The sequence below is a fragment of the Stegodyphus dumicola genome, chromosome 12 (genome assembly GCF_044657685.1).
Source record: "Stegodyphus dumicola isolate Sdum_Otavi_A_Nest chromosome 12, ASM4465768v1".
Lineage (NCBI taxonomy): Eukaryota > Metazoa > Arthropoda > Arachnida > Araneae > Eresidae > Stegodyphus > Stegodyphus dumicola.
The window spans coordinates 98676031-98700106 of NC_140779.1; the positions used below are offsets into that span (position 1 = coordinate 98676031).

Genomic DNA, 24076 nt, shown 5'->3' on the forward strand with positions numbered 1-24076 from the left:
AAAAAGAAAAGTCATTGGTGCAGGAAATAATGAAAAATCTAATGCGCATATTATGTTAATTTCATTTTCTCTTTCCTAACAGTAAGAAAGGCTTCCATCAGATTCATTTTCCTTTTAAAAAAGTAGAACTATAGAAAATTTAGAGAAATAGGATAGTTTAGATTTTAGCGAAATCTACTATAGCATACGTGTAAACACACTGTGTCGAAGGAAGTGAAGGAAAGGAACTTGACAATGGCAATACAGTAATAAACGGTTTTCTAATTTGGGACAGTAAAGTTGCAATATGATGGCGCTGAAATGAAAATCTTCGAAACTATCATAGTAATCAGACGGATTAATAAAAACTCAAAATTAGCCGAATTTGTTAAATTCAAAATCTAGTTTCCTTATTATTCTGAAGCGTGTTAAAGATTAATTCATAAAATCTTCTACCCCATTTACATACATAAGAAGAATAAAACAAATTTTTCCTTCTCTCAAAACTAAAGTCTGTATACCCTTCATATTAGGAATAATTCATAGTAATTTAGTAATTTCTTCAAACGTTCTGCAGCAGAGGTTAAAGGGCTCGCTTAGGGGTCAGAAAAATTTTAAATGGGCTCAATGACGATCATGAGGTCGATAATTTAATATTCAAGAGCAACTGATCAGCATAATAATGATTCCATTGATTTCAAAAATTATCAATATTGTAAAATTTATAATTTTATTAATAATTATAAATAATGTTATTAATTTAAAATAAATTAACTATTAGTATTGTTTATAGATATAAAACCATATCATAGGGAATTATATAAAATAAATATAAAGAAAAATACATAAAAATTATTTAATATATTTTTTAAATACTTTGTAGAGATATTAGGTATTTTTTGGAAGCAGGTGAGATGAAAAATAAGCAACGCCTTCGCCTGGAATCAAACCACGGACCTCTGGAATACGCGCTCAGTGCACTGACCACTACACTAGGAAGGCATGCTAAAAAGGCGGGAGAAATACCTTAGAACTTCTCTTCCAAGAAATATTCGCTTCCAAGACACTGCAAGGCTCATAGAACCGCTGAATTGCGATATGTTTGATCTTGATATTATGGTGAAAGAAGAATTGATTGCAATGAAGAAGACATTTAAGCACGTCTTATTCCAAACGCATGTGTGTGCCAAGTTTTGGAGTTTTTGAAAGTCATCCGAGAGTATCCCAAAATAAAATTTGTTACCGAATAACATTTATCCCTCTTCTTAACTAGTAGTAGAAGCAGACTTAAGTCAATAATTTACGACGGAAAAACCAGAATGAGATTGAATTAAACGAGGCGATTTAAGAACTAATTTAAGCAATTTTGTGACAACTATTCATAAATTTGCATTAATCAATTAATTAATAAATTAATCGATTTGCATTAACCAGCGCAGCAATATCATTAATTAAAATTGAACTTTTGTGTAATTTTTGTATTTTGTTTCTGAAAACTTATTTGCATTTGTAAAATTAATGATAAATAATACAAAAGTTAATAAAGCATAAATTCAATAACCATTTTTCAAAACTTTTGTTAATATTATTAATTTGTTATCTTATGCAATTGTCTGCATTTATGGCTATCTTGTCATCCGAGAGATCCGAGAGTATCCGCTGCCTATTATGGAGAAAAATGTAAGGGGGTCGCTGAAGAAAGCCATTGTTTTAAAAGGGGTCGATGCAAGGAAAAGGTTGGAAATACCTATACTATAGAATTATACTGTAGGATTATACCATAATGTACTATATTCCCTAAACTGTAGAACTGACCTATACATATATGTAGACTTAACAGTCACCAGAACTTTCAAATTAAAATTTTTTCCGGGGCGTTTGGAAAAACATTTATCTAAACATAAAAACGGGGCCCACCAGCGGCCGAGCGTTAAAGTCGCTGAACACTGGTAGTTCCGTCCGAGGTTCGAATCCCGCGAACGGGCTGGCTGCATGGACGTTTTCGTGGCTTTCCCCATGTGTAACGTGTATACGAGCCAGTTTCCCTTAGAAAGTCCTCCACGAAGGCATCCCTCCCCTTAGGCAGATAGCCCTCGAGGCTTTGCCATAATCACACACACACCATATATAGAAACACAACTATTTAGAAATTGACTGGGATTAATTTCTAAATTCAGAAGGCACAGCCCACAAGACGTTCAGAAATTTTAGAAAAGGAAATAATAATTAGTTAAAAATTTATTAAGAACAAAAAATAATTAGTAAACGAATAAATTAATAATAAATAAAATAGTAAATAAAGAGCAAATAAAATTAAACATAGATAAACAAAAGTTTTTAATATTAAATTAATGTAAATAAAGTAAGGAGATAAGTAAAAAATTTAATTAAAGTAAGTGTAGTATAAAAATTAAATGAATAAATAAAGTATTAAGTAATGAGTAAATAAAATTTAATGAAATCGAAAGAGATAAAAAATAGCCCTTAAAACTAAGTTGATAAAAAGTAAAATGTTAAATTAAAATAAGTATATTATGAAAATTAAATGAAGCAAAGAAAATGAACTTCATGAGGCTTAACGAGCAACTCAATGATAATAAAACCTTGGTGACAAGGATGAAGGATAATGAATGAATTGCAGAAAATCGCAAAATAACAGAATTGTTTCATAACCTGGTAATCTGTATCAAATCTTTTATTACAGAACGATAACTGAATAAATTTATTACAGAAAATTTTAAGCATTTTGAGATGAAGCATGTTTCATACGAATGCGACATTTTATACAACACTGCAGTTTATAATAAAATACTTTATAAAAGGGCTTTGCTGCAAAATGTAGGATTGCTGAATCCTGTATTCTGAGGATATTCTTAGCCAGATTAAACTCTTATTTTTTCACTTCTGCCTCTAATCCATTTGAAGTCTTCTTAATCGGATGCGTACATTCAATAAATGTTCCATTTTCTTAAGGCGCCCACCAACGGCCCAGCGTTAAAATCGTTGAATACTGGTAGCTCCAAACTGGGTTCGATTCCAGGCGATCGGACTGACTGCATAGGCATTTTCGTGGTTTTCCTCCATGTGTAACATACGAGCCAGTTTCCCTTCCTTCCGCTACGGTATCCCTTCTTTTAGACAGATAGCTGTAGTATGCTTTGCCGTAATCAGCCAAATTAAACAAATCATTTTCTTAAAGACTGTATTTCTACGTGATGCACTTCTTTACCACCTGCTCAAATTTTCATGTCTAATGTTTTATTCCCAAATATAAAGAAGCATAAATTCAGTAATTAAAATCACAGCAGCAAAAGTTTCTGCAACTTAATCTCACAACATAATGTCGAAACTCATGCCATTTGCTTCTCCGGCTCACTCTAGGCAATGCGATTTCCTTCTAAAAATTGAAAGATGGATCCGGTAGTCGATGTGCTCTGGGTGAACTTGAAGACGAGAAATTAAAAGAGTAAAATTTTTATAAAGAACAAAATTTGAATTTTAGATTAAATACTTACATAAATTATTAGGTTTTCCTAATAAAAGTTCTCGAGAACTGAAAGACGAATGTTCCAGTTTTTAATTGGATATTCCTCATCTGAACTAGTATTCCCTATAAGTCATTATATTCCCTAATCATTTCAAGGGCGATCGAAGAGAAGAATATCGGCTACAAGTTATCGTTTGCTGCACGTTTATTTCAAGCCACATTTAACATTTTTAAGTGTTTTGGAGTGTAAAAAACCATTTGTACCTTCGTCGGGAATCGAATATCCATTCTTTTAATAATTTATTGGAAGGTTAATAACTACATCACAATATCGAAATGCCAATATGTCCTTTTATAAATTTCATTCCTTTATAATGAAAACTATAGTGATAGAAATTATGTTGATGTTGTGACTTACCCCACCCGACCAACAGAAACATCAGCTCGGGTCTTTAAACTCAGAAATTCATCCTGACAAGGAGTCAAGATTGCCCCTACCGATGGCAAGAGCCCATAGAGACGGGTCCGAGGGTTTCCCGCCTCTTCCCCTACCTCTAATCTCTCGAGAGGATTTCGAGCTCTCCACATATGTAAAGTACACCCTTGCCGCACAGACACTATACATTTACAAACATCCATGTCTTCTCCGGGATTCGAACCTGAGCTCTTGGTACGGCAGTCAGCGTGTCTAACAACTATCCCAATTGGGCGGCATAGAAACAGTAGTGAAAAGAATCAATCTGCTGCACAGGCGAAAGGTATATTCAGGTATGCATTTTCGCAAAAAGTGTAACGCAAGGTTTAAGGATTTTATTTGATCATCGATCTACTTGTGACACAATCTTGATAACACTACACAATTTAACATGAAGCCGAAGATATAAAGGTACATAATATACATTCTTCTTCTTCATAAGCTCTGTTACAGGCCAAAGCTGTCTCTTCAAGTTTCCTCCACCTGACACCACACCACTCGGTGCAATAGTCTTCCATCGGTTAACTCCAATTAAAGTTAAATCCTCCTCGACATCATTTATCCATATAGTGGGTGGTCTTTCTCTTCGTCTTACTCCCTCAAATCTCGAAAAGGTTATCTTTTTGATTGGAAATGCATCATCATATCTAGTAAACACATGGCCCAGCCATTTGATACGAGACGCCTTTACGAATCTCGCAAAATCAGTTACACCATATTTCCTATATTTTTGATATAGCTCATAATTATAGAGAATCCTCCACATGCCATTCTGCTGTACTGGTCCAACGATCTTTCTTAGGAATTTTCTTTCAAAAGTTGATATAGGTCTTTCTCTACTTTGTTAAGTATTCAACGTTCACTTTCGTAAAGAGCAGAGGCCTTAAAGGTACATTACAAATGTATATAATTACAATAGCGATAAATGATGATTAACATATGTGAAGGTAATAGGTGATAACTGATGATACTGGCAAAACAATGCGTTTTAAATTCAATTTACGATAACTGCAGATACTGCCAACAAAAAGAAGTGACCGAATTCCATCACTCTGGCAAAATAAAAATTACCAAGGAAAAAGAACAAATGAAATATTTGAATAATATTTACGTATGATGCGAGAACAAAGAATTCTCGTCGCTTAAGGCTATAACCATGAAAAATGTAATGAAAAATATTTTCAAAAATAGAAGGAATGAGTTCGCATGGAGCAGAAAGATGTAACGAAGCGAATACCTAATTAACTGCGCAAACGATTGTTTTTATTACGATGTTTAAATATAGTAACTACTGTAAAATATTTGAAGTTTCTGGTTTGCTTTAAATTTCTGTAGTGGTACTTTTATCGCTCACGTTTTTGCTTTAAACTATTGATTTTTCAACGCATACTTTCGTTAATTACTAAGTAGTTTTTAATCTGTAAGAATCAGTAGTCTATTTCAAAACAATTTGTAAACTTCTAAAAAATTAAAATCATTAATTGAATAATGAGTAATCAATTAACAAATAAATTCAATTAATTTGATTATTTTTACATACTTTCTTTCTTACATTTTATAACATCTCTTATTTTATTTCATTATTAATTAGACTTCTCTGCTACTTGTACTTCTTTTCTCCCAGTTTGAGGTAAGACATTAAAGTACTTTCAGGGCTTATAAAATATGAAAGACGCTACAGTATATAGGTATAAGCGTAGAGGCCACCCAAATATTTACCTTGAGAGGGTATTGACACTATAAATCCAGAAGACAAACATTCTTTCAACAACCAGATGAAAATATATTCATATAACACACTATAGTAAGCTCTGCTTAATGTGATCTCGTTTGTCTACCACTATTTTGACAACATTAACAGAATGATAACATCAAACGATGTGAAAAATGCCCTTCAAAACAGCAGCAGAATTTAACTAATTTAATATAAATGCAACTAGAAACATATTAATAAACACATTAATAGAATTTTATTAAGAAAATTTTTTTATGAACTGATCATAATAACTTTAACTCGATGGTTAATTAATGAAATGTTCATAACATTTCTAGAAATGATTTGACTGATGCTGTACCCATAACTTTATTACACGGAGTACATTTCTCGTTGAAAGAGAACATGCCAGTGTAGAATTAAAAATTACCTCAACCTCAATAGATTTTTTCATGAATTTTTTTTCAGGAGTAAGGAAAGGGGGTATTGTGAAAAATTTCTCTTCTTCCTGAAGAAGAGAGACGCGTTTCTGCTCTCAAATACTGCCCTCAAAATAGATAGATTTATTCAGAATTTACGACCCAAACTAAGGTCGAAAATCACCCATAAAAATTAAAGGTGATTGGAAAAATATTGTAATCTGTAAATGATAACACATAGCAAACAATTTTAATCACTTCGCACATAAATAATAATTAAGTTATTTATTACAAAACTGAAATTTAGTCATGCTAATTGGCGTCTACTTCTATTTTAAGTGCAATATAGCTTATGAACTTATAGATATTTTCCAGAACCACGGGTTTGAACATATTATCCTTAGAATTCAATACTAAAAATAAACAAATTTATTTATGATGCTTAAAATATTTTCTTCTACGAAACACAGTTTTAACGAAAAAAGAATGATAATAATAGTAAGAAAATCCAAAACAAAAGTTAAGTATATTGCAGTCTTATATAATGCAATACTTTCTTATTTTTAAATAGTTATAATATATACTATTATATTACACGGACAAATTATTCCTAACATTATTTTCTTCCGAATCCCATAAATTTTTGTTTTGTAATTTATTGCAGTATTAAAACCATTGCATCACAATACGAGTAAAAAAGTTTTTTCATTCCAAATTACGGTAATGTCTTTAATATTTTTTTAAAGTAGAATTTAGTTACTAATATAATGCATATGCATAAGGATAATATATTTTCCATTCCAAGCAAAACACAAATCAAAGTTTACCAATGATAATTCTGCTCCAGGTCCAAGCCTTGATTTCTGATACATTTGACTTTTGCCTGTCCATTTATGTACTACTATTTGACTATATTACCTTAAGTTAATTTAACTAATGTCATTTAAATCATAATTACTGCTAATTAAGCAAGGGTATTAAAGAGTTAAATAGTTTCAGTCTATTTTTATACATTAAAATTATCGTTAAGTTAATTTCGTAAGTTAATTAATTTATTCTACTTAAAGCTATTTCAAATTTTAACGCGGTTCCTCACCAGGAACTATTTATTTTTTCTTTGAATATTTTAATATTTTCCAAGAGGTTAGAAAAAGGGATACACCTAAAATTTAAAAAACAAATGGACCCTCTAGTACTTATTTAATCACCAGGAAGCTAAAATATAACTCTTATTACAGATACGAAAACCGAGCTTTCCGTCGTAAAACACTTTTCGCTTCCATGCCGCAACAACAGCTTGGTTAAGCCGCTAGAACATCACTACGTTTTCGTCGCTCCATTCCCCAAGCATCGACTTCGGGAATGAAAGGCATAACGGCGCGGCGGAGTCAAAGGTATTTGCGCCGCATTGTAGGCAAAGTGTAGCCAAGGTTTCTTTCATTGGGAAGATGTACACTCGAAGCTGAACAATCGACTACACTTCCTACTTTTCGGAAAGAGGAACAGTGGAGTACTCTTACGATTGCCAAAACATATTTTTATTTACTACTAAACTGTTAAATTCTTTCTAAGAGTCTGTTTACGTCTACATAGTGAAAACAGGTTTAAAGTGGATAGAAACATAAATTATGCTTTTTTCCAATCTATATGCTTAAAGAAAACTTAAATTTTTCTTTTCATCTCTTCGAATAACATAGAAGTATTATTCTGACGGAAACGAATACGTTTTTAACGCCTTTCTACCCTTTATAAAACGGTCTTTATTACTGTGCATTGTACTTTTCATTCATATACTTTCTTATTTATTACATGTTTATGATCAGATATTGCTATGCCTTGTAAATGACGGATAGCTACTCAAAAGCAGAATTATCAAAAATTACCAAAGAAATAAACTGCTATAGCAGTAACCCAATGTTTACTTCAGTCATTTAATTGAAAGTGTGTATTTAATTTCATTATTTTTAATTTGATATTCATATTTTTTGCATGCGATCTTCTTTGAAATGAAAACAATCCCTCAATTTCTCGTATAATTTTTAATAAAAGAATTCTGACACTATTTATATTTTTTCAGTTTTTTGGAGAGGGATGGGAAAAGATAACTTAAAAACGATTAATGATTTAAATTAAATTGTATTTTATATTCTCATAAAATTTTTAAAGTTTCCTTAATAATTTTTCACAAAAATTTTTAAATGCATTTTTGTCATGGGTTTGAGAATACCAACGTGTATTTCGTTCATCCTGTGTAAAAGCTTTATAAGCTTGAACCAAGCTTATCCACATCCATCTTTTTCACTATTTACCTATCTACCTATCTGTCTGTTTAATCATATATTATAAATATCTAGAAGTAATTAAATCAAAATAGAGAGCTAATAGTCTAACAGGATAGTGCGTGCATCAGAACTGCAGCAAAATAATGAAACTGAAACAAAAGCTTCAATTTCGCTTCAAGGTTTTTGTTTCAGTTTTTATGTATGTACTTCCTGTTAGTCAGTCAACCTCATTTATGATTTAATTATTATCGCTTGATTATCTAATTAATTTAGAGAAATACTGCGCGACTTTAATAATGTTTAATCTTAATTTGAAGTTTTTAAGCTATATACAGAGAGAAAGAGAGAGAAAGAAAATATTTAAATATTAACTGCCTGTTTTAATATTAATGTGCGAATATCCTCTCATCTTTTCAATTATTTATTCGTTTTGAAATGAAATTCATGATTAGTTAGTTATGCTTATTTATTACCGTATGTCTAAAAACTAATTTATAAATGCAGAAGTAAAACTTAAGAAAAATGTAAGCAATATACGTATATTAATTTTATTATAAAGGAAATTCTAAATTAATTAATTAAGCGTAAATTAATAAGCCCATAACTTGCGCTAGAGATGCAAATTAATAAGCATATGATTTATCATTAGAAAACTTTTTCATAACCAACGCCAAGGAATAGAAGTTTAATTAAAACTATAATTTATTATAATGAATAAAAGTTTTATACAGTATTTTAATGAGAATTTTAATTTAATTTTTGTTACTGTATAAAAATTTATTTATTTATTATAATAATTTATGGTTTTAATTAAATTTCTGTTCCTTGGAGATGGTATTAAAGAGTTTTCCTAATTATAAATTATACGTTTAATTTCATTATACATATATCTATAGAGAAGCAAAAGTTTTTCATTTTATATATGTACATATGTATATACACAAAAGTTTTGAAATTTCAAAATTATGATTATTAAATATTAAAATCGCTCAAAATGTTACGAAATTAATTAAATAAGCAAGTGATAATAATTAAATCAAAAGAGGATAGCTATAAAGAGCACAAATAAATACATATATATGCGTGTGTGTGTGTGTATAATTCAAAATAAATTAAATTAAATAATATGTTTAAAATTCATCTTATATTCAGCCCTCCAGCGGCCGGGCGGTAAAGACGCTGAACACTGGTAGTTCGGTCCGAGGTTCGAATCCCGAGAACGGGCTGGCTGCATGGGCGTTTTCGTGGTTTCCCCCATGTGTAACGTGTATACGAGCTAGTTTCCCCCTTAGAAAGTCCTCCACGAAGGCATCCCTCCCTTTAGGCAGATAGCCCTCGTGTGCTTTGCCATAATTGAGTAATCCATCATTCTTATATTCATTTCGGAACAAACATATGCAAAAAAACAAAAGATCAGATACTGACAAATTGCAAGAAAAAGGATAAAAAGGAGGAAAAATGTCAAAATCAAAAATGAAAAAAGAAATTTACATTTTTCGCTCATCGTTATCAGGGTCTTGGTGAAACGGAAGAAGTAAACAAACTAACAAAGACACAAATTTAAAGTTTTTAACTTAAAATAATCTCAAAAAAGCAATAAAAATAGTCTGCATCTTTATCATTCCTGTCCCTAAAGGTGGAAGTAGGCAGTATAAATACTGAAAATTTATAGCATTAAAAAAAATATATTATTATTTCGGTTTGACCAAATCCATGTAACAAAAATTAAAACATGCAAATGTACAAATGTAAGTAATTCAGTACTTTAAAAAAATTTTAATATAAGTAAATTCTGAATTTATACAAGACGAGTTAAAAACTACAGCCTGAAGCAAGCAGTGTAAAAACGAAAAGTAGTATTATTAAAACATAATCCATCGAATATGCTCCGAAATAATAAACATGGGCTATTTTCAAGAAAGTAATCATTTTAATTTCACATTATTTTTACAGACTGTTTCACAGAGGAAAGTCACTGAGACCAAATATTAGATTACTCACATAAATGAAAGAAAATAAAATTAAACAAATACGAAATTTAGAATGCTATTTTGAAAACAATTTTCAATAACGGATTTTTCTAAAAATGAGGTGCAGATTAATAAGAACAGATCGGACTCTTATGCAGAGGAAATTTTCCAGAATCATTTTCCTACAAAAGGTTTGCATGGTTGCAAACATGCATATATTAAATAATTCGAGATAAGAAATATTAATAATAAACTTAAATAAAATATTCTATTATTTAAATGAACATAATAAACTATTTTAAGCCTAAACTTACAGAATAAATAGTTACAATAAAATAACAGTTTGGGCTCTGCAATGTTAATTCCTTATTTTGTGGATAAATAAATCCCAGAGATAGGTAAAGAGAAACATCTGACAATAGATATAAAAATGAAACTAAATAATAGTAAAAAATTGTTCAAGTAGTTGTAATTTACCATGGGAGATAAAAACTCCTTTTTATGCGATTGATATTATTAATAATTTAAATTTATCAAAAAATTACTTGAATGCAAGATCGGTATTTGTTAATATATTTTTAAGTAGCATTAAAAATAATAGTTTAAACAGACATTATTATTCTGCTTAATTATCATAATGCAAATAAATTTTGAGCTCAGAAACAAAATTTAATAAATATTATACTTGTGTAGAGAAAAAGTTTTGTTAGCAATTTGCTGTTTGAATTCTATTTTGATAACGATAAAATTCAAAATACGGATACGACTGAAGTGGGCACCGCTTAATATGATTATGTTTGTGCACTGCTATTTTAATAACAATAACCGAATGATAAAAACGGATGATGAGAAAAATTATCTTCATATCAGCCAAGGAATTTAACTAATTTAATATATATTCAACTAGAAATATGTAAATAGTTACTTTCACAGCATTTTAATTAGGAAAATACAAAAGGTTGTTTTTGAAATGTTCACATTTTTTTATGCAAAAGTTTATAACGTTTCTGTAAATTATTTAACCGATTCCGTGCTCCTCATCTTAATATTCGAAGAACATCCCTCTTGGGAAGAGAATATGCAAATGTAAAACTTAAAATTAGAGAAAAAAAGCAACCTTATCCTGGCGAAGATGTTTTTAATGAATTCTATTTTTCGGAAGAAGGAAAAAAAAATCTGGAAAATTTCCTTTTCATCTGAAGAAAACTTATCTATGTCTGATCGCCCACAAAAATCTATAGCATTATTCAAAATCTACACCAATTTAATTTTTTATTTAAATTTAAATAGTTAACTAAAATCTAAACCAAGCCGTTTGCCAACTTAATCCCTTACGTGGCAACAATTCTCTATCACTTGGCATTTCCTATAGCCTATTCTGACCTTATTTGGCGACTTTACTTCAGTGTAAAACAAATTTATTCTGTAATACTGTGATTATAATATCCGATCCTAATAAGAGATATATACCCCTTTTTTGCATACAAAAAGGTGGGACTCGGGCAATTCAATAACAAAACAATATCAGAATGCTAAAATAAGCCTCAATCACATTCGGCATGTACTGTAATTAAAAGCGACTGATTCGAAAAATGAATTAATTAAAATGCATTATGATGTGAAATGATCATTACAAGTTTTCATTTATTCACAAACTCTTGTGCAGAAATAAATATAATTAGAGCTGTGTCAGCTTAGCATAATTACAATGAAAAATTTAAATTGATTCGTACAATAATTAGTAATTACTAATTAAGAACTATCACTTTTATTAAAGACTTCATATAAGACTTCAGTGATCAACAAAATGTTCTCCAGAATACACCTTCGAGATTTTTTTTAATTTCCCTAATGTACTGTTTTTGATTTTTTAAGATGTTTTTAAATTACTATATTTATTGATATTTACATTTCTGCTAACGCATCTCATTCCTCAAAATGGCATCGGAGACTATTACTTTAACCCGCATTTCTATCCAAAATTTACAAAAATAAAGTAAATAAGTTTTTAAAATATTAAGGAATACTGTGCGCTGTGTTGAATCACATTTTAAAGTTCTCTTATTAATAATGATTAAAACTTTAAAAAGAGTGCCGTTTTATATACTTCAAAATATGGTAATATTGCAAAATTGGTTGCAAAATATGAAGTATCTACAGATGGGCTCACAAAAGTTTTCTCGGCTTATATATGTAAACAAACTCCAGGTGTTATTTATATTATCATCATTCAAATATCAAATATTATACTGTCAATTATATGGAGTTTATAAAACAGTTTTGCTATAGAATTACATTACGATTATCTAAAATAAAAGCAAATATTATTTATAATTTTTTACAATTCATTTTAATCCTCCTACGAAAATTTCATTAATTGTTATAAATGCTTAAAGTATAACTCAGATTTAACAAGCCATAATCGAAATATTCATCTCAGTTGAAAAAATTATAAATACTTTAATCTTTATCGCCTTATATTGTTTCGTTAAGAATGCATCCCTTCACAGAGTGATTCAATTACAATATATATATTTTTAAAAAGTTACATGCAACAATTTATCTTCTTACGGCAGGTATGAAAATACCATTAAAATCTAAAACTAAATCGAAATTAATCAGCACAGGATGTAAACCTTGAATTTAATAAGCAGTGTTAATTTAAACTTCTATTTTTAAATTTGATTTACAAATTAGTAATAAGCTACCACGCTATTACTTTAACTTATAGATTGCTGCCTAATGTACGTTATTCCCATTGGCTTACATACTGTATTCTTGCCTCCTATTGGCTTACATATTGCATTCATTAACTTAAAAAGTATTCTGTAAAGCAACGGGGACAGTATTGATCCCTTAGGGATCGACGAAATTTTTAAGTGGGTCAGTAATGATGGAAGGGTTAATAGACGAATACGCTCAGGTAATTGATCAGAATTATCAAAATCCCAATGATTGCAAAAGTTTATTAATAGAATTGATAATTAATTGTTTATTGATATAGGTGAAATTTTCTAGTTTCAGAAGGAGGCATGCGATCAGCATTTATTTACCTGTTGAGTATTTAGCTTTAGTTTATGAAAATAAAAAACTACTTTCATTCAAGTTTTTGATTTATGAAAATTTTCTACAATTTTCATATTTAATTTAGGAACGCATTAAAAAATAACCTAACTTCAAATAAATGTATATGTATTTTTTCAGTTTTAGAAAGAAAAAATGGGAAAAGATCGTTTAGCAATGATAAAAGGGCTGCATAGGGCAAAGAGTTTAAGAACCATTGACATAAATTTATATCATGTAACAAGGAAAAACATTGCATAAAATAATTATAACGGTGAATGAGCAAAAATTGTAATATTTTTTAACATAAGCAAAGCAGTAATACTTTTAAATAAATACTTTTTTATGTAATAATGCAATATAATAAAGTAAAACACTGAAATACAAAAGAAACATAACAAAAAAATACGAAAAACGGAAAACCTTCTCCTTGTTATATAAAAGAAGTTTCCAAAATTTAAATGAAGATTTTAATGTTCGCTTCAAAGACATTGCAAATTCGAGTGTGCCAGCATGACTTATAGGACCACTAAACATCGATATGTTTGATCTTGATATTATGATGCAAGAAATATTGATTGTATTGAAAAAGAATGTTCGAGAACAAGTCTCCTTCAAAACACATGGGTGAGTTAAGTTTTGGAAATTAAATGTCATCCAAGGGAAATATACGTACAGAACCAACATTATTGTCTTTCTTATCTGTTGGAAACAGACTTTAGCCAAGTCAATAATCTATTAAGGAAAGCTAAAAACAGGGGAAATATTATTTTTGAAAGAGTTGATTTAAGAATTAAGCAGTTTTATGCCAAATATTAAAAACAATTGCATCAAAACAACCATTGAAACCATCACATTAATTGAAATCATTAATCTCATTAATTGAACTTTTGTGCAATTAGAATGTATGGTTTTACGTTTGAATGCTTGTGAATATTTGTAAAATTAAAAATAGTAGTAATACAAAAATAATAATAATAATAAATAACAAAGCATAAATCTAATAAACCATTTTTTTTTCAAAATTTTTGTCATTTTTTAGTGTAATTGTTATCTTTAAGTTATTTATGTGCAATTATGTGTATTATGCTTATGCTGTGTACTATAGGGAAAAGTGTAAGGATGTCGAAAAGCTGTTATTTATAAAGTGGTCGATGCAAGAAAAATGTATATTTTTATCTGGGACATCTTGGACTATTGCATTTGTTCAGATTCACATGTCTAAAAAGTAATCGTAAGTGAAAGTAATAGCTGTCTTAAATGCAGTTTTTTTCATCACTGCAGTTGTGTAACTTCCTATTTGCTCTTCCTTATTCTTACAAGCAATTATTAAATACCGTATTTCCTTGCGTATTCCCCCCCCCCTTTTTTTTGACTAATTTATCGTTTGAAAATCAACAGGGTAAAATTATGCGAGTAATTTAACTTTCGAGGAAGCGGTAATAGTAATAAATAACATAAGAAATGACACGTTGTCGTGGATAAACTACTGGATAATTGCTAGATAAACTGTTGGTCATGGATAAATTACCTGGATAAAGTATTGGTTTAAATGAAACCCTATATTTCGATAAGAATATACATAATAAACATTAAAATATTGAGAGATCGAACACATGAGTAGTAGATCAGGCTACAATATGTTGAAACATAAAAACGTAAATAATGGAAGTAAGGAGAAATCTCATGTTTGGAAAATTTAATTGGAGAATTTAAATGGAAGAACCCGTGCCACGTCAGCGTAGCTTAGCCAGTAAGTGCACAAAACACATTTTAGATAATACATGTAAAGGAAAAGAAAATATGTGAAATGCTAATACAAAAATGCAAATACAAATTGATACCCTGAATAAAAATAAAAGGGAATATAATCTACCAAAGAAATAAAATCATCAAGGGAGTACAATTTGCCAATAAAACTAGCCTTCAGGACGAAAACCTATGTGCGAAAGAGGAATGGAAAAGTTATGTGAACATTTTTTAAAACATAAAATACTGGTGGGGGATACGGAAAGAAGTACTTTAATACTAGTATTTCTCAGTATTGGCTCACGAGCAAATCACTGAAGGAACTTCAAGGTTCAAATAGTGTTAAATAATTCTACGTATGCAAACGACTTAGCCACAGTATATAACGTAGTGAGCTATAGTCTGTTACTTTAAAATAAGAATTTCAAGGTCACAGGGGCCTGCTCTCATTTACGTTCGTAACATGTGCTGTTATCATAACACAAAGGGAATTAGCTAATTTTGTAAAATACGAAGATTCGACCTTTTTTCTACAGCAGTCATTGCCATGGTTATAAGTCATGGTTTGGGGAAAAGAAATGGCTTTGAAGTGACTATTCTAAAGTAACAGACTATAGCATCGGTGTCAAAATACATCTGTGATCCTATCTCAACGAACACAATATTAATTTTGAGTAATTTCCTTAGCTTGTTGTTGTCGTGGATTATTTCACTTGTCTGTCCTAATCAGAAAATAAGCCCACGAATTTTATCGTGACAAATGAAGCGCGAGACTGTGTCTGTCGTGTTGGCAGGCGCCTTATTCACCATGTGGGTGACAGACGTCTTTAACGAAGAACCTGCTCAAAATACTTTCAAATAATAAATGCGTGAGAAAATAAAATCTATTAAATGCTAATACGAAAAAGCAAATACAGATTAAATACACTAAATAAAAATAAATATAATCAATTTACCAATAAACTAACTCTTAGAGGAAATATCTACGTACAACGGAGGAAGAAGGAAATTATGTTAATATTTTAAAACCTTTTTAAACCTAGTGCTAAAAAGCTAGAGGAGAAATACGGTATATGTTAATGCACTTAAATAAAATTAAGAAATATACCAAACAATGTACTTTCCCCCCCTAAAAAAACTCTAACTGCAAAATTTTATAATACTTAATTTCGCTTTTATACCAAACGAAAGTCATTACTTAAACAATACTTTGGCTATTACCTAAATCATTGTAAGTATACTCTTAAGAAATTCACATGGGCATGGTTTACGAATAAGGTAACCTACGCTTTGAGTCATTTCAGGAAGTAAATCAGAGATATCCATTTGGATTTTTCACAAATTTGAGGTGAATGCAACACTGACCGTTGTTGGCGGTGAGAAAGCCGTTCAGCTTCTCGGGCGAGTCCATCCCCCGGGTGTCCTGTAGTCGCACCAGTTTGAACCGAAGGAGGGACGGCGTCCGAAAGACAAAATCGTGGGTCTCCAACCCACCAAATTCTGGAATCGCTCGAGACAGTTTCCGGTGCGACTAACACCATACGAAACGCCCGGGATCACCTAGTTGATGACCGGGTATCAATAGTCATCACTTTTCGATGCATGAACAACTTCACACAACTCGCACCTGAAATGAGGAAATAAAAGAAATCGTATAAATATTCTAACTCAAATTTATAAGAAATTTGCTAAATTTGTTAGACGCACAAACAGAAAGGATAAAAGAATTACATAAAATAAAATAATGCTCTAAAACTATTTTACATATTAAGCTCATGTATGATAAATTTGTAACGTTTAATGTTAATTAACCAATTATTATGATTTGACCTTTACTATAACTTTTTCTTTCGGTAGTCTTCACATGACTGCAAATAAGTTGTAATTTATTCAAGCCAAATTAGAGGTAATTAATTAAGGGTTAAAATGTTCAGAGTTAGAGTTTCTGGCAGCCTCGTCTTCTTATTACTTACTGTTTCCAAGTTCTGCCTAAATATATTCCTAAAGATCTTTAACGTCTTGCTAGCCGACGTTTAAAATACGCACCGTTATCTATCTTGAGTCAGTCTGAGTATTCTGTTTTATGTATAGTCTCAGACTGCGTTACTTGCATTGAAATTTAACTTTCTTTTACGTTAATTGAAACAGTCTGGACTAGCTGAGACTCGACTGTCGCACAAGCAGTGTCTTGATGTTCATTTAAAAATCAAATAAAAAGTAATTTGTTTCAAATTGAAATAGTAACTAGCTTCCGGTCTAGTAAAGTCTGCAAGATTTTGACAAAAGCTTCCAGATACAGCAGAAATCTACAATATTTTCAAAACTCATCTTGTGAATATTGATCAAACCTGTACTATATTAAGAATTTAGGAAATCACTAATAAAACAATTCATCTGCATTTTAAGTAATTTAATACTTGATATAAAATTTTTAGTTAGATGTCGATGCCTATATATCCATCGATATGTTCGTTATTTTATTTACATTAAACATTTTGCGAGAAAATAGAAATTTAAAAGCAAATGAATTTTAACATTATGAGTTTTAAAACAGCACATACATGCTTGGTCAAATATTAAGTAAATAAAAACATTAACTTCAAAAATAATTGTTTTATGGCCATTGATATAGCCACCATTTTTATATTGCTCTTGCCAAATACAACCACACATTCATCCAAGATGTTTGGATAATATAAGAAGCTGATGTCATCATTATAACGTAGGCATGGTGTTCGATTTAACTCAGTCTGCTTGTTTCCTGAAACTGCGTTAGTAAATAAATGTAGGTACAAAATGTTTCTCAAATCTTATTAAATATTTGTGATTTATTAAGTATTCAGTAAAACAAATTATGCCGTTTACAGAAAAAATGAAACAAATTTCGCGCACAAATTTCAGATACAAGATTTTTTTTAATGCATCCGAGTTTAATTTTTGAACTTTAGACAGCATTTTACCCACAAACTGCATAAATATGTGCCTTGAAAATACTGTAACATTAACTACCAACTTTAAAAAAGTAATATATTACAGAAATATGAAAAACAAAATAACCATTACTTATTTAACGATAAAAATGAATCTTCAATAAGTAACTTGAAAATAAATGCAAATTTCTTAAATATTGGTTATTAAAAATCTAAGACTACTATTAATGATGGCTTTCTGAAAAATAATAAATTACAGAGCAGTCAATACATTTTAATCAATATAAAATTTTATCATAAAATTACAACAGGAATTATTCACTTGATTATTAGAAAATAAGAATAAAATGTAGTAATAGGGCAGAAAATGAAATGTCAGCCAAAAACCTTCCTTTTTAGCTTAAAATGATTCAATGCTCTGTGAAATGGGTTTCACTAACTTATTTACTATGTACTATAATTTTTAAGATTGCTATTATTCATTCAGACTTTTCATACAGCAAATGATAGGGTAAAATATAACATGACTATAAATCAAGGAATATTAACAATATATTTGCAGTAAAAGCAAGTATAGTATAAATAATATAAGCATAGAAAGTCTAGTATCATTAGAACTTTTAGAACAACAACTGCATGCGAACTTAACTTCCTATATACCGAAACTATTTCAGGAATCAATGAGGTACAAACAAAGGTTTACATTGGCAGTCCGATAACTCAAAACATTACAGGATTATTAGTTTCGATAAAATAACTTTTATGATAGAAAAGTAAGTGGGAAACAGTTTGCTTCCGTATAACAATTAGAAGAACCCTGCAAGGACATTCACCCACCTTTTTGGTTTATCACTGCATACATATAACAATTTTAAATCCTTTTTAATCTATAAATTTTAACGCATAAAAATAATCCTATAATTAACTTGAAAATTGATTTTGTATCTTTTAGTAATTAAACAATACACTTGCATAAGCTGTATTACATTTACGCATAACTTCATTTATTTTTTAATTATTGAAAAACTTATTAACCGTCTATGCAACGAACTTTTTCTTCAGCTCCAACTGATTTATTTTATTTAGCTAATTACTATTAAATTCGAAGTTCGGTCTTTATGCTACTGTGTTGAAAAGCAATATATATTATACTAATTTTTATATGATTGATTTTAAGCAGAAAATTTTGACAAAATAAATTATCTATTCTAAGCCTACTAAGTTTAAATTTTAACAATCAAACGTTGCGCAGTTTTGGGTGTTACAGCCATCGCATATATTTTTACTAACTTTAATTAAAGAAAGAGACGTAAATCATAGATAGGCACTAAATAATAGAAGCTATTGCTCGCTTTTAAAACTTCTTAATGGAAATTATTTCTAAGTACAAGAATAAATCCACATATATTTACCCAGAAAAACCTAAGTGCTCTGGTAAAAGATTTACTCCTTTAAACCGTAGAAATTTATTAGATTTTTAAACCTCAAAGATCTTTCTTTTAAAAAATATTAATAATGATGGTGGATTTAATTGTTAAAACAAAGTAATGAATAAAGCATAAAATATCTCTTAATAATTTTCTCATAGCAGTTTTAAAATTTTCAATAAATTTTAAATTATTCTTACATCTGATAAAACATAGAAGAAGAAAACACCAGTTTCATTTATGGTCTACAGTTATCTATTTTTAACCTCGTATTTATCCAGGAAGAAAAATCCACAAACTTGCTATCTTTAAATCATATTCATTTTTTCTGAAGTAGTCTTAATCAAAGCTGTACTTCTACCAAAATTTCTATTAAATAATTTAAATATAAATACTAATACATTTAAGGTCTTTTAATATAATCTTTCTCTAAGTGCTATATGTAAAAGTTTGGATGGATCTTAGGCAGAGTGCTTCGCCTAAAATAAATAATCTAAACCAACGCAAACCAAATTAATATTATGTGCATATAATTAATTTCAAAGCATAATAATTATTTTTAATTGACATGCTTAAAGATGCAAAAATCAAAAATTTACACATCAAAAAAAAATTTTTTTTAGATTATTACTGTAATTAAATGAAAGAAACAAATGAAAGTTGTTTTTCCCTCATTAATTAAAATATGCAGTGAATATCATTTTACAGTAAAACACTTCTCTACGCGTTAATGACTCAAAATTTGTTCTCTTAACTTACAAAATCAAATATTCGAAATAAGAGGAAATTACTATTATTTAATCAAAGGGCAAGATTGGAGAGACAAGACTTGTTTGTTAATGGATTTTTTACTGAAAGATATTATTTTAAGAAGGTTTATTGTGTTTAGTTAACCTACATGGAAATGATTCAAAAAGAGATCATTAAGAATCTATTTTTTTATACTTGAATTGATTTTTTAATAACTTTTCAAACATATTATGATAACTCAGTAACATTACTAAGATCTATTTTAATTTTAAGTTACTAGTGAAGCATTCGCACACTGATATTTTTTAAATTTGCCTTGATTAATTAATCAAATCAAATTATGTCCTTAATAATCAACGAAACTTTGTAACTTAAATAATGAATCTAACCTTGTATCAATAGTTAAAGAAAAGTAATTATAATGATAATAACATTTGCCTAGCTCAAGCAACATAATTTAAGTAAACTTAAAATGCAAATTATCTCAGAAGTACTGTTTAACTTACTGCGATTATTTAATTTACCGCAATTGTTATAAGAAAAATCTACTTTAAAATGAATAAAATTTGGCTTTTGCAAAGAATATGGTAAGAAAAGAGTTATTTTTTGTAAATAAATTCTGAATTGTTTTCCAAACACCCACAAAAAGAAAGCATTAGTTTGTACGAAATTTATTCTTAGGCAAAATTAGTTTCGAAATGGCTTAAAAACCTGTTCACATTCAAATTCTTATTAATGAATAATTCTGGGATTAAAAAATAAATGAAAAATTCATAAAACTCATAAAAATGTTTCCTTTGGAAACGTCTTAAATTATAAATATAATAAAATTTTAGATTTATATAGAGAAATATAAAATATATTATCCCCTCCTCCCCAAAAAAAATAAATCATCATGAAAGATTTATAATCGTCACGATAAAAAGCAAAGTAGTTTAGAGTAACATATTTGCTGAAAATGCTCAAAGCAATTTTTCACTGAAAACTACAGCAGATACTTTTAGAATTATTATTTGAATGCGCGTTATAACTTTGATAAGTCGAATATATTTTGCATTACTTGATATATTAATGAATAAATCTCATTTACATATTATACTTTTTATTCTTTACAGGTTGAAATACACTGAAAGTTTCGCAATAAAATTAATTTATTTCAAAATTATTTACGTGTATAGCCATTTTTATGTAAACGTTACTCAAACATGGCATACTCTGTCAGAGATTTGTTGATCTGAAATTTATCGAAGATCTATCTGAGATTTGTTTATCAATTTTGAGTGATAAAAAGATGGATAAATTTGCAAAATTTCTTGATTGCTACGGAATGTTCTTAATTGCGGGTAAATCAAATATTATTACATGAAATACGTCAGTTCAAGGCTTTCAGATATTTATAAATATATTACAAATTGCTTTATTTCAGGGAGCATAAAGTCAGCTTCAACCTAAGCTAAAAAAAAGTTTAAGTAAGGCAAATGAGCATAATGTTATAAACTGAATTAAAAATGTTATCTTGCATACATAAACAATACTAATATAAGATCGTATAAGAAAAGAAAATTCAAATGAATATTTATTTTCCATTTGGTACCTGCAAGACATTTTTGTTGGTTACACATTGTAATTCAAATATATTGCCAGAAAAATATTAAATACTTAGAATGATATTTCATTCAATTAAGTCTAAGATATTGAATTAATCATTAAATAATTTTAACATATTTAATTAGTCATTAAATAGCTTACTTTTATTTAAACTAAAAATTACCAAATTACAAAATCTTATAAGTTTTCAGCGAAAATTTACCATGTAGAATAAAACTTCATAACAGATAAGGACAACCTAATGTCTTTCTCTTATTTATAAAATCTTTCTTTGATGCATAAATAGCTATACATATGTATGTGCGTAAATAATTATAAACTTCTTTATTTCTTACTACAGTTTGATACTTGATGGCGTTTCGAATTCTATAAAGCTTGTAGCGGTGAAGAGAAATTACCTTCGCAGCGAATTGTAAATACTCACTTTCACTAGGGTTCCAGTTGTAAAAGAAGTCTGTTCACATATAAATAAATTGCTCTACAAAACGATTATTCTTAGTGTAAAAATTAAGAATTGAGAGTATTAACGTTTTGACAAGTACGAGTAGAAGTTAAATCTACATCTTGAAATCTTGGAAAAAGATTTAATTCACTTCATAAATTAATTGACTCCATTACATTTTCTGGTGCGTTATTCATGATCAGTTTTAATGAAAAAAGAGGTAAACTCGGACTTCAAATAACTAAAACCTTGAAATCTTTATAACAAATACCTTATTACAACAAAATATCCTCGAGGGCCCCACCAAACTGGTCCGAAGGCCTCCAATTTGATATCACTGCATCAGATGACAATAAAATCTGAATGAAATTTAATTAAAATCAAATACCAGATCTCTAATTAACTTACAAAACTAAATTCAACATTTCAACTCAATCAAATTGTTATTAATTATCCTTTCTCATTAATTACATCATATTTTCGAAGACCATTTGATTCTGTTGGAATCATGTAGTCCAAACATTTAATATGGCTTAAAGTAAGTGTCTTATTTTATTAATTCTACGCTGTTATAACATATTTTAGAAATATAAGCATGGTACTTCTTGGGGAAATATTATTGAAAGATGAAATTTAAAACCAAAAATTAAAACTTATTTTAAAAAATGGTAACAATAAATTTCTATAATTTAAACTGTTCTAAAACACTTTTCCTAAATAAAATTAAAATTTTAATTTCTTAAATATTTAACATTTGCGGTTAAGAGAAAGAGAAAAATATTAAACACGTGTATTCGCTTGATAGTTGTTTACTAACACACCCATAAAGAAGTAAACCAGTTTAGCTTTATTACTTAAAAAATACAGTTAATGTTTACATAATGAGACAACCAAACAGCACATTATTTTCTAATTTTAATTTTCGTGTTTGAAATCACTTCAATATATTTAAACTAGAAACACATAAATGAAGTAAAATGCCAGCACACAGTAAATAGCATCTTATAGAACTCTATATATGATATTAATTGCTCTTCAGATAAGTAACAGCAAGGAAGAAATTCGTAAATTAATATTTAAATAATTTCAAAATGCAAGAGAGAATTTATGTATAAGAAATATTACCTGCAAGTATTAAAAATCCTATTACTGACGATAAGTCATTTCGGCTTTGCACAACACATTAATAAAAAAAAAATCAAGGTCTTTTTTTCATGTAATTAAGATACAATCACAATAGGAACACCGACAGAGAAGACAGGTGTTGCAAAACAAAACCACCTCTCAGGAAGGCAGAGAGCCCAAAGATCAGCGTGCTACTGTTTCCCTGTTGTCAGCTCTGCTTGCTGCATTGACAGTCAACTCGGCGTTTCGACTGGAGTCGTTCAGCACCCACACGGAGCGATCGTGGCGGCCTCTCTACACCCCATTGTATTCCGGAATCCCTATTTGAGGCGGGAAAATACGTCAGTCGATGTATTGTAAAGATATCAGTTATGTAGCCTTAAAATAAATGTTTGTGATACCTGCAGTTTTGCAATACAGTGCAAAATTATTATCAAATCTTTTAATAGGAACATCTCTGGTGAAAATTAAAGGAAAGCACATATAATACAAATATATGCGGGCGATTATCATATTTTCTCGAGTATTTTTCCTCCCTTTTTTATTAATTTTATCGTCCGAAAATCCAGAGGATAAAACTATTCGAATAATTTAATTTCCAAAGAATGCAATTAAAATAAGAACATGAAAAGTAGTTATGGACAAACCACAAGCAA

The 24076-nt window shown here is 29.3% G+C and overlaps 1 protein-coding gene across 4 annotated transcripts in view; it reads right to left on the reverse strand.

Moving 5' to 3' along the window:
• The window catches only part of LOC118185358 (LIM/homeobox protein LMX-1.2-like), a 262041-nt gene that overhangs the window by 184610 nt on the left and 53355 nt on the right, over positions 1–24076 (reverse strand). For 2 of the 4 annotated variants that reach the window (XM_085806711.1, XM_085806714.1), the window contains exons 1-2: positions 23421–23638; positions 16504–16765 (exon numbers count right to left, since the gene is read on the reverse strand). In XM_085806711.1, the coding sequence (XP_085662837.1) occupies positions 16504–16549 (46 nt within the window). In that variant the 5' untranslated portion in view covers positions 16550–16765; positions 23421–23638. Of the gene's footprint in view, positions 1–16503; positions 16766–23420; positions 23639–24076 lie in introns of those variants that run through there. The other 2 variants (XM_085806712.1, XM_085806713.1) reach the window with 1 other exon arrangement.